We start from the raw sequence: 14,683 nt of genomic DNA, 5'->3' as shown, positions 1-14,683 counted from the left end.
TACATACTTTTTCAAAAACTCTTCGAGAAACTGAAATTTGAATTTGAGTACCAACCTCCGATGTCTTTCGAAGGTTTCTCGCTGTCGGTCCAACGCTGCTGCCGCTGCTGCTGCTCCTGCTGGCGGGTATCCTGCTGACGCTGACCTGACGAGGATTCGGCCGTCTCTTATCAACGACGTTCTTTGGCGGCAGTGGACTACTCGACGGGCTACTCTTCCTCAAGTCGTTGGTGAGCGCGCGAATGGCCGAGGTGTAGCTACGCAGATGCGCGTGATTCGCGGCCAGATTACGTACCGTGTTCACGGACGTTGCGCTGTTCAGGGAACTTCGCGAACTGCGCAAGCTACTCCTGGAACCAGAACGTTGCACCTCATTCTTCGACGGAGTTCCCGGAATGCCCGACAATGATTGGGCGACGTTCGAAGTCTTCTTCAGGGACTCGGTCTTCCTTAACGTGGACTCGCGCTTCATGCTCGCAGCCCGTGGCAGGAAACTCGATTTTTCCGACGCATTTCTTGCAGCCTCCTTCTTGCCGAAAACCTTACCCGATGCTGGCTTGGATAATTTGTCGACGGACAAGGATCTTCGCTTGCTACGGCTGTCCACATCGTCATCGTCCATCGTTACCGTGATGCTACGTCTGCGCTGTTCGCCACCGTAGCTCAACTCCGCTGGTGAACATCGCGTCGAGTCATGCGTGTCTGTCTCGTAATTGCCCGAGGACGTCTCCTGGCTCAGGGTCTCCGAAACGAGGCTCTGCGTCTCCTCGAAACCTTCGTCGTTCAGTTCCTGATCTCGAGTGACTTTGCCTGGCGATGGCGGCGACGATGTCACACTTATATCAGGGATGAATCTGCTGCGGAACATAGAGTTCTGCCGTGTCATGAGCGGTCGATCACCAGAATCGTCCGTGGATCGGACGTTTTTCTCAAGATTTTCCTCGACATTTCTCAGCTCTTCTGTGCGCTTCTCCTCTTCCATGATTTTGGACGCGTCGTCTCGCTCGTGCATTGAATTCTCGCTTCGGAAGCTCCTGTTCGACAGTTCCCGCTCTTGGTTCACCTGACTAGGCGGATTGCTAGTCAAGCGAACCGCTTCCTTCACCTGGCTCGGATCGATCATGCTCCGATGGCGCTCGCGACTCGTCACCGCTCGCTCAGCAAGTACCGTGACGGGTTCACGTGGTCGTGACTCTTGCATTACCGGGCTCAACACGGTGTTGGTCACCGCCACCACTGGCGGCGGTGGTTGACTGATCGGCAGTCTTGAATTTCTGTGACTCATCGTCGTCGTTGTCGTTTCCGGCGTCGTGGTCGATAGACGCTGCAGATCTTCGCCGGAACGTGCGATCTCTGCCAGCGCGGTGTCGATATCGCGCGAAGATGATGAGGCGACGATGTCGCGCCGCTTCAGCTTGTCCTGCCAAAGGCGCAACATGGCGTCCTCATCCTCGCGGGTATCCTCGTCGGCCAGGGCGAGGGTGTTGGGTCGCTGCACCGGCTTCTCGTCGCAGACCAACTCGGGGCTCGACATGTCCTTGTCACCCGCGAGATCCTGGGTCTTTTTGTATCTACGAGTACGTCGTGTTGCTGAATATCTGTCAAAGTTGCCTGGAAAAGGTGCGAGCGGTTATCATTGATAGGAGATATTCCGAATGTAAGATACTTTGTTTTCTTTATTTCTCTCGCGTTTTCTCTCTCTTCTCGCTTACCGTTACCGAGATCCATGTTGACGGGTTTCAGGATCGCAGTCTTCATATCTCGACTCTGGAGGGAGCTGCTGCAACGTTCTCTCTTGCATGGCTCCTTCTCCACGGGTTTCACTTCCTTTGGAGGACTAAACAGTCGTCTGGTCGCCGGTGGCGTCTCGATATTGTCCGAATCAATCTCGATTTTATCGCTGATTCGTTCTTCATCCGCGGGTCTTTTGCCGAGTTTCGAGAATCGCCGAGTTGCAGATGCTTGCGACCCGGTGTAAGGTTGCCGAAGATAGATGGTCAACTCATCCTGAGTGTCCATATTCAAAGCGTCGTTGAGCTTGTTCTTCTTCCTGTCCTCTTCTCTGATCGCCTGTAAATATATCGCATGATCTAATCCTTTGAAATCTTAAAAATTCCTCTCTTCTATCAAAGATTTTAGATGAAAGATAGTTAATATATTTATAAATGATTATAATTATTATATTTTTGTATTTATTATATTTATATATTTATTATTAAATTAAGACTGCATCTTTTTTTCAAAGAATTATATCTATGCTCACCTGCAGTGTGCTCGGAACGAGAGCGTTCTCCGTATTGTGTCTCGACCTAAATCTACGGGAATAACGCGGATCAGTCTCTTCCATACTATTTGGTACGTTTAAGCTCGACTTTCGCCAAGGAGATTTATCCTGCGACGAAAGTGGTTGAGCTTCTGAAAGAAGTGAAAGTATGCGCTTGATAAAATGCATGTTGATCAATAAAAAAAATAATAAAATTGTAGTAGATTTAATTCTCGACAACATAACGCAACGAGACAACTTTCGACATAATTCGTAAAAGTATTCACCTTCAATGGCCTCCATTGTGCGCATTACATCCGTTTTCTCGACGGACGGTCGCCAATCGTAAACTTCAGAGAATCCTCCTTCGTGCACGGATCGATCTTCCGTCAAAATGTTCGTGCTTTTGCCTTCGTTTTCTGCAGGAAACGTTTCGCGTTTAGATCCACAACGTCCAGATTCTTATGAACGAGTTATTTCAATTATTACGGGAGCAACTCACCCGAGTCTTCGAAGGACCGTCGGTTCGCCTGGTGCAATTGCTTCGCTCTTCTCTGAAGCTGCTCGCCCGCGCGATCCTCCTTTTCGTTCTCCGACAGCCACGCCTCGATCTTTTGTCGCCAGGCTTTCCTGATTTTCACACATGATAAGTGAATTGAATTATTATTTTTTTCAAGTCTTCAAACATAAAAATAATAGCAGAATAATCGCTTTTCAGGTTTTTAGGCCAGATTAAACACTCACCCGGTCGGCTTCGCTTCCTCCTCCTGCAGGAACGGCTTGCTCTCCGCGAGGGGAGACGGCGAGCTCGGTCGTTCCCGATCTCCCGAAAAGTCGGCGTTCAAAAGGTCCCCTCTTCGCGACTGTCCGCGAGCTCTTCGCGCCCACGATCGATCTTCGGTAAAAAATAATTTCAGAAAAAAATAATTATTATTTTAAATTGATCAAGTAATCCGATAGTATCAACTGGTGTATTAAATACCTAAACTTCCCCACGATTTCCTCTCCCGCGTATTGTCCTGTCCGGATGTTCGCAAGAAATCCATTAGATTCCCGTCATCATCCTCGCAGGGTATCCTGCTCCTGCGTCGACGAAGCGTGCCATTAGGCGTGATATCTGTCGAATAGAAGAAAGAATTTCGTAAAGTACATTTCTATTATACTTTGGCTGATTACGAAACATAATAAAGCAATCGATTGTGCAAAGACTCACACACAGAGAACACGTCGCTTTTTATTCCTGAAAACTTGATCAGTCAAACTAATAATCGTATCATTGAATAAAGTTTCTAAATTTATAGCTTCTTTTTTATAATACGCGCGATATGATACCTGGCGAGTACGTGTCTTCTTTGGTAGATTGTTGATCGGGACCGCCTGAGCACGATCCTAAACGACGTCGGATGTTGGGTGATCCCACGATGGAAACATCCTCGTCCGATGTAACGCCGCCACTCTGCAATCTTCTCATCTACAAATGTCGAAAATCTCTCATCCTGATGTATAGAAAATCGAAGGACATATTTAGAGCAGAATTTTGTACAGACACTTGATTACAATAATACTTTTGTGATCATGTTTGCAGATTAAAATGTGAAAATCGATTAATTTTATATAATTATGATAAGATTTTTTACGATACAAAATTATATTGAAACCGATTTTATACTCTTATTTTTATACTTCGATTTCTATTTTCTTGTTTGAAGAATTCGTTCGCATTTAATTTTGCCAAGCACATTATATGTTACAACGAGACGTTAAGTAGATGCTAAGCAGATGACAAATTTACCTTGGCCTCGCCACGGCTGTAACTTCTCTGAGGTAAACCGGTGTGGAGGTCGAATAGTCCATAGTCCATCAGATTGGACTCAGATTCCGAGCCTGGTGTCTCCGCTTGATTGCTCACTGCGTATATTTAACGAACACAAATCTTACTTATTAAAAGAATATTATTAAAGGATGTTAATTAAAGGAACAGGACAAAGAAAAAGAGAAGAAAACACACTATTGTAAAGAATATAAACTAAACATTTATCAATCTTTGAAAGTATTTCGTCGCTTTATGTAAAAAAAATAAAAGCTCTTAAAATCTAAAGTATAAAACAACGCTTTTTGTGCAAGATACACTCACGCAATCGTTTTCTCGCCAGCAGCTGTTCCTCGCGCTGCTTGCGACGCGCTACAACCTGCTCCTCCTGGATACGCCGCCTCTCATTTTCCGCGATCGCCTGATTGAACTTTTGACAAAACTGATGGAATATCTTAAAACACTCCTCGATCTTGAACGCGCTCGTGTCTTCGCAAAAGAATTCCGCGAGCGATCGTCTCACTCCTTCGAGTTCCTCCATGTCCCTCTTTAACTGCGCCATTTCTTGCTCAGCCATCTGCGGAAGAAAAATTTTATTCATTTGTATTTTAATTATTTTCTTCTTTTTTTTTATTCCACGTGCCGTGATTTCTATCTAGATTTATTACATTTCTTACCTGAAGAAACTGTGCCATTTGTTCCTGTATATCGCTTTCGGTCGAAGAGAGCTGAATTTGACCTTTGATCTTTTTAATCTTCGTATCCAAAGTGTTAAATTCGTTATTAAGTTGCTCGATCGTCGTTCTTGTATATATGAAAATTGTTTATTGTAGGATTAATAATTTGATTTCTCTTCATATAATTATTATATACAATAATAGAGAATAATTTCTTACTTTGTCGCTGCTTCTAAAGCAGTCATGTTTTTTGTGAAATTTAGCAAGTCTTTTCGTTTTCTCTCAGCTTGCTAAAAAATAATATAAAATCTTGAATAAACTTATATATTGTATACATATAATCAACAAAAAAATTATCAATCCGCATTTTACCAATGCTACGTAATGTATCAGATTCATCCCCGGCTTGTTCGCACGAATTTCCGTTAGCTTTTGCAACGAAGAAAGCTTTACACCTGCCGCATTGCCAGCGTAACCGCCCTACAAACATATAAAAATATAATAAAATTAAATATATTCGTAAAGATTGTCAGAAAATTTACTGGCAAGCTAAATACATACAGAGTTGAGGAAGTTTCCGGCGACTAAAACCATGTACAGCACCTCCTGCAATGGTTTATTTGTCATGAGGTCCTCGCCGGCGAGTATCATCGAGTTGATGCTTGGTTCCAGATAGCTCATATTCGCAGCGAATTCTTCCTTCAGCAGCATGCACTCAATACGCAGCTTATAACTACGTATTAATTATAACATAGATTTAATACATGGATAAATTGTAAAAATATATTATTATGAATATATTATTTATATTATTTGAATATATATTATTTGAAAATATATTATTATTTGAAAAATATATTATGATTTATTAGATGACAGAATTGAAGCAAAATATTACTTTGGCACTTGAATGAGCTGCAGGAAGAACTTCTCGGCATTACCCAGCTTCGACTTGTCGCCGTCGAAGCTTTTGAGCATCTCGAGCTCGTCCACTTCCGGCAGTATCTTCAAAAGCCCACGCAGTTTTTCCGCGCCGATGTCGTCGTGGCCACCCTCCCTGATCAGCTGGATTATATCCTCGTTCGAACTAGGATCGGAAATAATAGTGATATCTTTTAGTTTATAATAGTAATAATATTTTCACTGTCCCTTCTTTCTTCTATCGTACCTTCGGAATTGCTTGAGAAAGATGTTAACGTTCAAACTCCTTTTCCCGTCGAGTAACGCAATCTGAAATTGCAATAAAAATGAAAATAATAATATATATGAAATTTTAATTTAATATATGAAATTTTTAATATATTATACTGCAAAAAGAAAATAGCAGAAGCAACCTCCGTCGGTTCTCGACGACGTCGTTCGACGTCGACGCCGATGCCGCACGAGGACGAGCAGGTCGCCGGTGGAATCAACGGCGGTGCTTGTTGACAGAAGAGACCCTCCATCTCGGCCCAATCCAAGTCCGCCATCGGCGAATTCTGATGCTCATTCGCCACGAGGGACCAAATGTTTCGTTTGCCGATCACCTGCGGTTATCGATGCCATAAGGGAACGAAAAAAAATAGACTCTGAAAGCATTATTCCACCTCCTCTTCTTCTCCCAATTTAAATACCTTATGATTGGGTATTTTGTTCCAGTTGATCGTCTTCATCTTCGTTCTGGGGATAGGGATCTCCTGTTGCGGCAGCAGCTTGGCATGATTGCTAGGGGGTTCGGGGGTAAGCGCGCGGGCAACGGGGGGCACGCGTAGGGGGGGTGGCATCGGCGGCTCCATCGGCGCGTTGGCAACGTTGACGACGAGCGGCGGAGGCGGCGGGGGAGGAAGAACGAAACCGCTGGTACTCGATAACGGGCCGGAGGCCGTCGGAATCGGGGGTGGCGGCGGCGGTGGCGGCGATAAGGGCCCCGTCGAACCGCTGCTGGCCGGCAGCGATGCTTTCCGCGACGTTCCGCACGTTTGATCGGCGCCGCGGCAGTGACAGCATAGATTCGTCTGAAAGTACCAATCATCCCCGTAATACCCCAGTTGATTCCTATTTTCAATCTTAATTTTCTTACGCGTTTATGAAAGGGGTTTCGATAAATTTATATAATATGTTTTTTATTTATATAACAATTATATATAATATATATTATTTATATTATACATATTATAATTATATAAAAATTATATAATTATAAAAAATTTATATTATAATTATTATAATATTATATTATAATATAATTTTTATATATCTGTATTATATCATTTAAATTATATATTATAATGAATTTCTTAAATTTCTCATTTAGAAATTTAGAAGAAGAGCTTTGGAGAGCAAAATTATAGATTAAATAAAAAGAGTGATTTAATTATTTAAAATATGCAAGTAAATGTTAAATCGAAAATTAAAAGTAGAAGAAAAATTTTGATATAAATATCGCACCAACCGTTAAATATATTTGATATTTACATTTATTTGTAAAGAGATAATATATTTTTCGAAAGATTATGTTTGTGCAAGAATTCATAACATTATAGAATGAGAATGTATCTGTTGTGTACAATTAATTATTGTATTCTAATTGAATTGCTATTTGTAAAAGAATGAACGAGAAAGTTTCGCAAATAAAGTTTAATAGCGAATCGTATTCTTTGCAAAATCTTTACGGAAGAAACGCATTTATGTGCGCGAGTACACGCTTCGTGATTCATCGACATGAGGCGTGGTACGAGTTTCTTCTTTTATGGACTCGCGTCTTTCGGTCAAGTACGGTCAGAAAGTAAAAGTACACGACGGGTGTTGCACACATGCATGCGTGTTGCATTATATTAGTTTGCGTTAGCGCGGTTGACATTGATGACGATACCCGCGAGATGATCGAGAAATTTAAACGATCTGATGTAATGTAGACGCCACACCAGGGTCTCTTCACGAGATTGCGTAATCGGCGAAAGTCGCGCAACGGATGGAACCGATAAATTTGCTATCGTCTCTTACGAGGAAGAGAACCGCGCAATCGTTCTCGTCTAATGCCCAGATTAGAAGAGATTGCGTAAGCGAATCGACGCTTTCTTCGGGCTTTTCGATTTCTATTTCCGCGAAATGGAACATAAATAAAACACTTACTTGAAGACTGGGCGATCTTAGCAATTTGGTGGCATCCTCGCGACTCTCCAGCAACGTGGCTCGATGCACCAGGGTTTCGGCGGTGTCCCACGCCAGATCACTGGCGGCGTCTTTCGGGTCCAGCCGCAACAGATGCTGCAGGACACTCAGAAAGGGTATCTCCTGCGGAGTGTCTGCAACCTGAGAATATGCTGCGTTTTGTCAAATGTCTCACTTAAATCGCCAGCAGCTTTTAATTGGTGATTGATCGACTGACACGGAAGTTCATTACAAATGATTAACAATTTGATGCAATAAGCTTATTTTAATGAGATACAAGAAATGTAAATTGTGCACAATTTATGTCACTTTCAATATTTCAAAGTAAAAATTATTTGAACATTGAAATCTTTCGCACAAGGACTCGTCGAGAAAGGAAAAGGCTTGTTAAAAATACTGGCGGACGAGGGAAAGTATATTAAAAATGCCGGAAGTCGCTCACTTGACCGAGGATAGCATAAAACACATCCACATGAGAGGAAAGATCAATCCCGGGGGGTCCGTGATTGGCAAGCTCCTCGTCCGTCTCTCGTTGATCCTCGAAGGCGTCCAGCTGCACCCTCACATCCGGCGCGTGGCTCTTCCTGCAAGAACAATCGCCACTTTCCTGATCTGAGGATATTTCAAGCCGACAACACACGTTGTCCGCTCTATTTCCGACTCGCTCGACCGCGAGCTTTCTTTAGAAATTCGACTTCTATTTCGGTAAATTCTCTTCCTCCTTCTCGAGACACATCTTCATGTTTCATGCTTTAATAAGGATTCAAATTTAATGTTTATAATGAGATTTGAAAATTTAAGATACAGCTCTTGAATATTTATACTGCCAAGAAAAGATCAATAAGTTTGCCGCGAAAGTATCATGTAAATGTCGGATTTTATAGATGGAATAATCACTTTAAGTCACAGTCTCAGATGCGATCACAAATCACCAATCTGTAGAGAATCCCTTGGGCGAGTCGCAAATCGCTCGAATAGTTTGGACGTGTTCTATAGAGGATTTTGCTACCTCAAAGCGCACGGAAATAGTCAGCGGATTCGCCGAAGCGAGATCTCGGGGCATCGAGAGATCCTCGGATCCAATAAATAGATCGGAATATGCGAAACACCAGACATGCTCGTGTCGGATTGCGACGAATTTTAAAATGAAGACCACTCGCGACAGTCTTCATTTTTATAGGCACATTTATAATAAAAAAAATTAAATGCGTTTACGCGTTAATTCTGTGGAAAGAGTGAGAAGCTCGTCGGTCCCGGATGAAATAACGCGGATAAAAGGCGCGTGTGATAAATCAGCGATTAAAGTTGAAGAGAACCGAGATGAGACCGGGAAGACAGACGCAATTAAGATTCAAACGGAGAGATAGGTCGAGCATTTAGAACAGTCTGGGAGACCTCCAGCGCGTGTCCTACCGAGAGAGAGCGTATACCAAAATACTCGCCGGGACGGTCCAATCCTGCCATCGATCTTCGCCACGAGCAAAACAGAAGCGGATAAAGAAGAACACGACTGCGAACGCCGAGAGCACGGCCGTGACTCACGGGAAGCAATGCCGGGCGTTGTAGAGTGGAAGAGCAAAAAGAAGACGGAAGGAATTCTCCAAAAGACGCGTCTCTTCTTAAGATACTTGAAATTTTCACGCGCCTCGCGCGATAAAATGGATGAGTCTAAATGTGTACGTAAAATAAAAAAAAAAATAAGAATATTTTACATTCCGACAGAGTATCCCCAAACGTAAAAATAAACACCGAGTTGAAGCGGATTTTTTTTCTCAAATTATTCTACTAGGAATCCCGGTTTCACACATGAGAAGAAAAAACAAAGAAGTAAAATCATGATGCGATGCGTCGAGAATAATTAACATTCTTTACGACACTGTCTGGTGCAACCGGGAGAAATATTTTGCGACACCTCGGTCGATGGCGAACAATGACATTTTTTCTCTCCCTTCTTCCTTACCGTTGATGGACGTTAAATGCATCGACGCGGAGATGACAACGAGAGAGACGACGACGTATACGAGCGCGACGATAAACGACAGGTACTCGATCAAGCGGGTCGCGGGATGCGAGACGGATTCGCAGGATGCAAACGCCGAGGACGCCGGCCGGCCGGTGCGTCGCGACGGCGGATGCATTTCTGGCGACGCCACGCGTCGCTGCATCGCGCTGGAGCGGCGACGCGGTCGCAGGTGCATCGCGGTGTCAGTGAGGAGTTAATTCGGGCTTCTCCCAACCCCCTCCTCTCCCTTTGCGGCCCTTTTTTTATCTCTCCTCCCTTCCCCACTTTGTCGATCGCCATCCTTCTCTCCTCCTATTTCATTCAGATACTTACATACATTCCATTCTTATTTATTTTGTCAATTAAATTAATTTATTTTAATTTAATTTAAGTACATTAAATTTAAATTAAATTAGATTAAATTAAATTTTAATGAGATTAGCTCCCTCTTTCTCTTCTTGTTCTCCTTATATTCTTTACTCTCTGTTCGCTAAAGTTGAACAGAAAAAGAGAGAAAGAGAAAGAGAGAGAGAGAGATGAATTGCCCTGATACATAGTATGTATACTTGATTCTATTTCTCGCTCATTGGCGTCGCCGATGAAAGCGTCATTTCTCTGATGTTGCGTCTAAATTAATACGCCCTGAATTAATTTAACGAGAATATTTTCCTACGATATTTCGTATCCTTAGAATACGAAAAGCTGTCATAATTCGACAAAAGCGATTTTTTTTTCAAGAAAGAGACATTGATCGACGATCGTGCAAAGATTTATTACCGAATTTCTTTTTTTATAGATTTGATTTTATTCTTTATGGTGAAGCAAACGATCGATATCGCATGATTGCCTTGTGTACTTTTAGCATAATAGTAGCGACTGTTTGCTCAACAATATGTGTACTGATAAGCGAATAAAGTACATGATCGTGAAACATTTAATATTATCGCCTTGAAAACGTGAACAAGAATGTCGCGTAAAAAAATTTAATCTGAAATGACAATCATATTATTTTATCTAAATAAAAATCAGCAAAATTACTTATACATACAGGATGTCCCAAAACCACCGAATATTCTTTAAAAAAAATTTTTTTTTAGCTATTTGGAAATATGATATGATCTCCCTTAGCAAATTGACTAGAAAAATTATTCTTAAAAGAAGATTCGATAATTTTATGACACTTAATATAAAACAATACAAATAAGATTCTATTCTTGTGTGCAAATGCAAACTTATTTTAGCCGTTCGAAAAATAATGATATGACAAGAAATTAAATCATTCATGGTTTGTATTTATTTATTAGAACACATATTATTTGGATTATTGCATGCAAATGTGTATCGGTATTCAGGCTCGCCACCGTCGCAAAGGGATCCTCCCTCGTTAGTGAACCATGAATCCTTGGTGTAATTATCTCTAATTACACAAAGTGCGCGTAACATTAAGCGGCGTGCGAAGGAGAGATGGTATGGGTACAATAAAGCGTCTCCTTTCGTTCACACATTCATTATTATTTATTATTCCACAACGTTAAAGTGTTAATTAATTAATTAGTAAAAACACCGCAATTCCAGATAGTCGACGTAGTGTACTCACCGCAGCTCGTTCAAAATCGGCAAGAGCTTGAGGCCTGAAACGGAAATCGCACATTGAGATCGTTGTAAACGTGGAACGATATAGAAACGTAAATTCTAAATATTTGTAAATCCATCCTGAGTGCAAAGCAAAAATTAAAACGAGTCAAAAAGGAAGGAGGACAAGAGAGATAACACAGGCCTGCGAAGGTCAGGTACAAAAAGCAAAGTAGCTGAATCTGATAGATTTTTTGATGCTGAAAACAAATCTGGTCGCAGAAATTCCTCAGCACATCAAATTTTCGAGTAATTTATAGTTAAATAACAAAAAAAATCGCTATTTCGGCAACCTTTATGAATTTATTATGGAAGACCCTAATTTTTTGAAATATTTCTGCCAATGGCAGAAATCCTATAGTACTAGTCTTCACCTTGCAAATCCATTTTCGATTGCCGCTGCACGATTTTTTTTCGCTGAGATATACAAATATAAAATTATAAGGAAATTTACATTAAAGAAAATTTACATAGGCATCAATATGGCAAATCCGCCATCTTGAAATTTGAAGACTTACATCTGTCAGATTTGGTTGTCGAAAAAAATAGAAAATACATCTAATACAGTTGTTACACATTTTGATAAATTTTCCTAAATATTATACCTTTTTATTGTGATTCTGTCCGCCATTTTCATTTCGAAAAATGACAGGCGGCGTTCACAAATTTATGTTTTTACCTAAATTTTGATTTGTGGTAAGACAGAAAGGTGATACGGTTCACTTGGAATGGCTTATTAGACCATTATGCATGACCAGTCTTATAACTTGTATATCTCAGCGAAAAAAAATCATGTGGTGACAATCGAAAGTGGATTTAAAAGGTGAAGACTAATATTATACGATGCCATTGGCAGAAATATTTCAAAAAATTAGGTTCCCTCATAATAAATTCATAAAATTGATAAAAATAGCCACTTTTTGGACTATTTAATTACAAATTACTCAAAAACCTGACGTGCTGGAGAAATTCTGCAGCCAGATTCGTTTTCAGCGTCAAAAAATCTATCAGATTCACCTACTTTTTGTAACTAATCAAACTTAAAATTTCGCAGACCTGTGTAATCAATTCCGTCTTACTTCTATTTCATTCATCTTTATAGGAGGAATTTTTGAGAAGATGCGCGATATCGAGCAGAATTGAGAGGAAGCTGCGCGTGGTCATCCGTCAAGAAGACTCGATCTCTTTCACTCACCGATAAACTCGTTGCGAATACGTATGCGATCCTTGAGCACTGGCGTCGAGATGACCAAACAATTTATGAACGCCAGCAATGCCGTCTGGTAATCCTCCGCCGTCGCTTTCTGCAGCTCGTCGACCACGACTCGCAATCGATAACGCTCGCCCTTCCGTTCCTATATACATCCGAATATATATAAATCTTAATACAAGATCGCCCGTTATCGTCGCTCGTCTATTCCGAGAAACATCGCCTCTTGGGATATTCCAGCGCGGGAACAAAGACGTCGGTCAACGTTCTCGTGAAATGAATTTCTATTTTTTTTTATCTATTTTTCGAAAGCCATTTTGCGCTATAATTAAAATTGAAAATCGTCTCCAGCAAGACTTATTTATAGTGACTAAACGCACTTTTTTTTATTTAACGCTATGTGAACCTCTTTATTTTCATCCGCGATGAAAGAGGAACGACCGGTAATCTGTCGTCGCGTTCGTTTCTTGAATGTACATGCAAATTGCACGGCGATAAAAATAAATTTCGCAACGCGCCGGGCTCGCGATGCTTAACACAATGGAACACATTACGGCAACTCACTCTTACTTGTGTGCAGGAGTTAATATCACAGCGTTCTTTCTTTTATTCATTGAAGGGGGAGACCTTGAACCGCGTGACTTTTACCTAAGCGCAGCGCTCCTCGGGCTATTTTACAATGAGCAGGTACAATACGTTGTGCGTTGTCGATGATGTATAATTTGTCGCGAGAGTATTTATAATGAACGTTTCGAGTAAGAATGTCTTTATCGGGCCGATAAACTGTATTCTCTTAAATGGAATCAATATATTATCACTGAAAAGCAGTGATTAATTATAAATAGTTTCAATTAGAAAGTATAGAATTTTAAATCAATGAAAACTCATTGAGAGAATCAATTAGTGGTTGTTTCAATCAGTGTTATGTTAAAAAAATATGTCTTATATTATATATGAGATAAATTTATGGTAATATATTTTTTATTAATGAAATATGTGTGTGTATTAATTACATAGATATGAATATTTTATTTATTTTTTGTGGATTTATTTTGGGATTAAAAAAATGTAACATGCATGTAATTCTGAATTTTTGAATACTAGTTATATACATATTTCGTGTCAGATATATTTATGTAGAGGCTTCCCTCCAAAAAATAAATTAATTCAAAATAAATAAGAAAAAGACAAAACTTCCTAGAAATATCAATACAAAATAAATAAAAAAAATCTTTAAATTTTTATTATTATCTTGCAAACGTATATAATTTTCTGCCATAATTAGTGGAATATAAAACAAAATATTTCTACTGTAAAATATTCATGCTAATCTAGTGTTACTGTTTTTATGAGCGACATTTTTAACGACTCAGTTTAACAGAGTACGAGAGAGAGGAATAAGCGGAAATTGCATCTCTGCGAATATAATTCCACCTCGGGATTATAATCACCTGGTATATGTGAAGAGTATCGATAGCTCTCTGTCTGCCATCCTGGCTATAGACACATAACGCCGACAGTAGCTCCACGACTTGCTTCTTCACGGACGGACACGCCGTTTCCAACGCTGCAATCCGAGATGTTTAATATGTAGGGTGGATCCCACAGCGCGGGATTATGGCATCGGAAACGTTGTTAATAATTTACCTGAGGCGAGCTTGACGCAATAATCAGGATTATCCACGATGTAGTCGAGTCCGACGTGGGAATCCATGATGCTGGCTGCTGCATCTGCGGATGCTGGTCTTCCAGTGTCTGCAAAAAGCAGTAAAAGAATCCCATTAGCTTGCGATATAGCATCTCTTAGATACTATAATCCTCTATTAATTTGAATTAATTTATCACATTTAAACGAAATTATCAATAAGCACAATTAACTGATATAAAACATGTGATTATATTTTGCCGCTAAAAACGCATCGATCAACGAGATAATCGT

At 40.7% G+C, this 14,683-nt stretch overlaps 1 protein-coding gene across 1 annotated transcript in view; it reads right to left on the bottom strand.

Moving 5' to 3' along the window:
- The window catches only part of Form3 (FH2 domain-containing protein formin 3), a 15,603-nt gene extending 920 nt beyond the window's left edge, over positions 1-14,683 (bottom strand). The window contains exons 1-25 of the mRNA XM_083092127.1: positions 14,623-14,683; positions 14,392-14,499; positions 14,196-14,311; positions 12,730-12,889; positions 11,500-11,533; positions 8,343-8,484; positions 7,862-8,041; positions 6,364-6,744; positions 6,085-6,276; positions 5,919-5,980; positions 5,649-5,837; positions 5,312-5,483; positions 5,123-5,230; positions 4,970-5,040; positions 4,751-4,877; positions 4,398-4,650; positions 4,056-4,171; positions 3,596-3,734; positions 3,246-3,380; positions 3,008-3,158; positions 2,766-2,893; positions 2,551-2,682; positions 2,264-2,415; positions 1,713-2,070; positions 56-1,611 (exon numbers count right to left, since the gene is read on the bottom strand). Coding sequence (XP_082948253.1) covers positions 56-1,611; positions 1,713-2,070; positions 2,264-2,415; positions 2,551-2,682; positions 2,766-2,893; positions 3,008-3,158; positions 3,246-3,380; positions 3,596-3,734; positions 4,056-4,171; positions 4,398-4,650; positions 4,751-4,877; positions 4,970-5,040; positions 5,123-5,230; positions 5,312-5,483; positions 5,649-5,837; positions 5,919-5,980; positions 6,085-6,276; positions 6,364-6,744; positions 7,862-8,041; positions 8,343-8,484; positions 11,500-11,533; positions 12,730-12,889; positions 14,196-14,311; positions 14,392-14,499; positions 14,623-14,635 — 5,175 coding nt within the window. The 5' untranslated portion in view covers positions 14,636-14,683. The remainder of the gene's footprint in view (positions 1-55; positions 1,612-1,712; positions 2,071-2,263; positions 2,416-2,550; positions 2,683-2,765; positions 2,894-3,007; positions 3,159-3,245; positions 3,381-3,595; positions 3,735-4,055; positions 4,172-4,397; positions 4,651-4,750; positions 4,878-4,969; positions 5,041-5,122; positions 5,231-5,311; positions 5,484-5,648; positions 5,838-5,918; positions 5,981-6,084; positions 6,277-6,363; positions 6,745-7,861; positions 8,042-8,342; positions 8,485-11,499; positions 11,534-12,729; positions 12,890-14,195; positions 14,312-14,391; positions 14,500-14,622) is intronic.

Source organism: Camponotus vicinus, unplaced genomic scaffold, assembly GCF_025532165.1.
Source record: "Camponotus vicinus isolate PSW18456_S1 unplaced genomic scaffold, iyCamVici1.0 SCAF_2, whole genome shotgun sequence".
Classification (NCBI taxonomy): Eukaryota; Metazoa; Arthropoda; class Insecta; order Hymenoptera; family Formicidae; genus Camponotus; species Camponotus vicinus.
The sequence above is the reverse complement of the archived record's forward strand: the minus strand, read 5'-3'. Positions and strand labels throughout refer to the sequence as shown.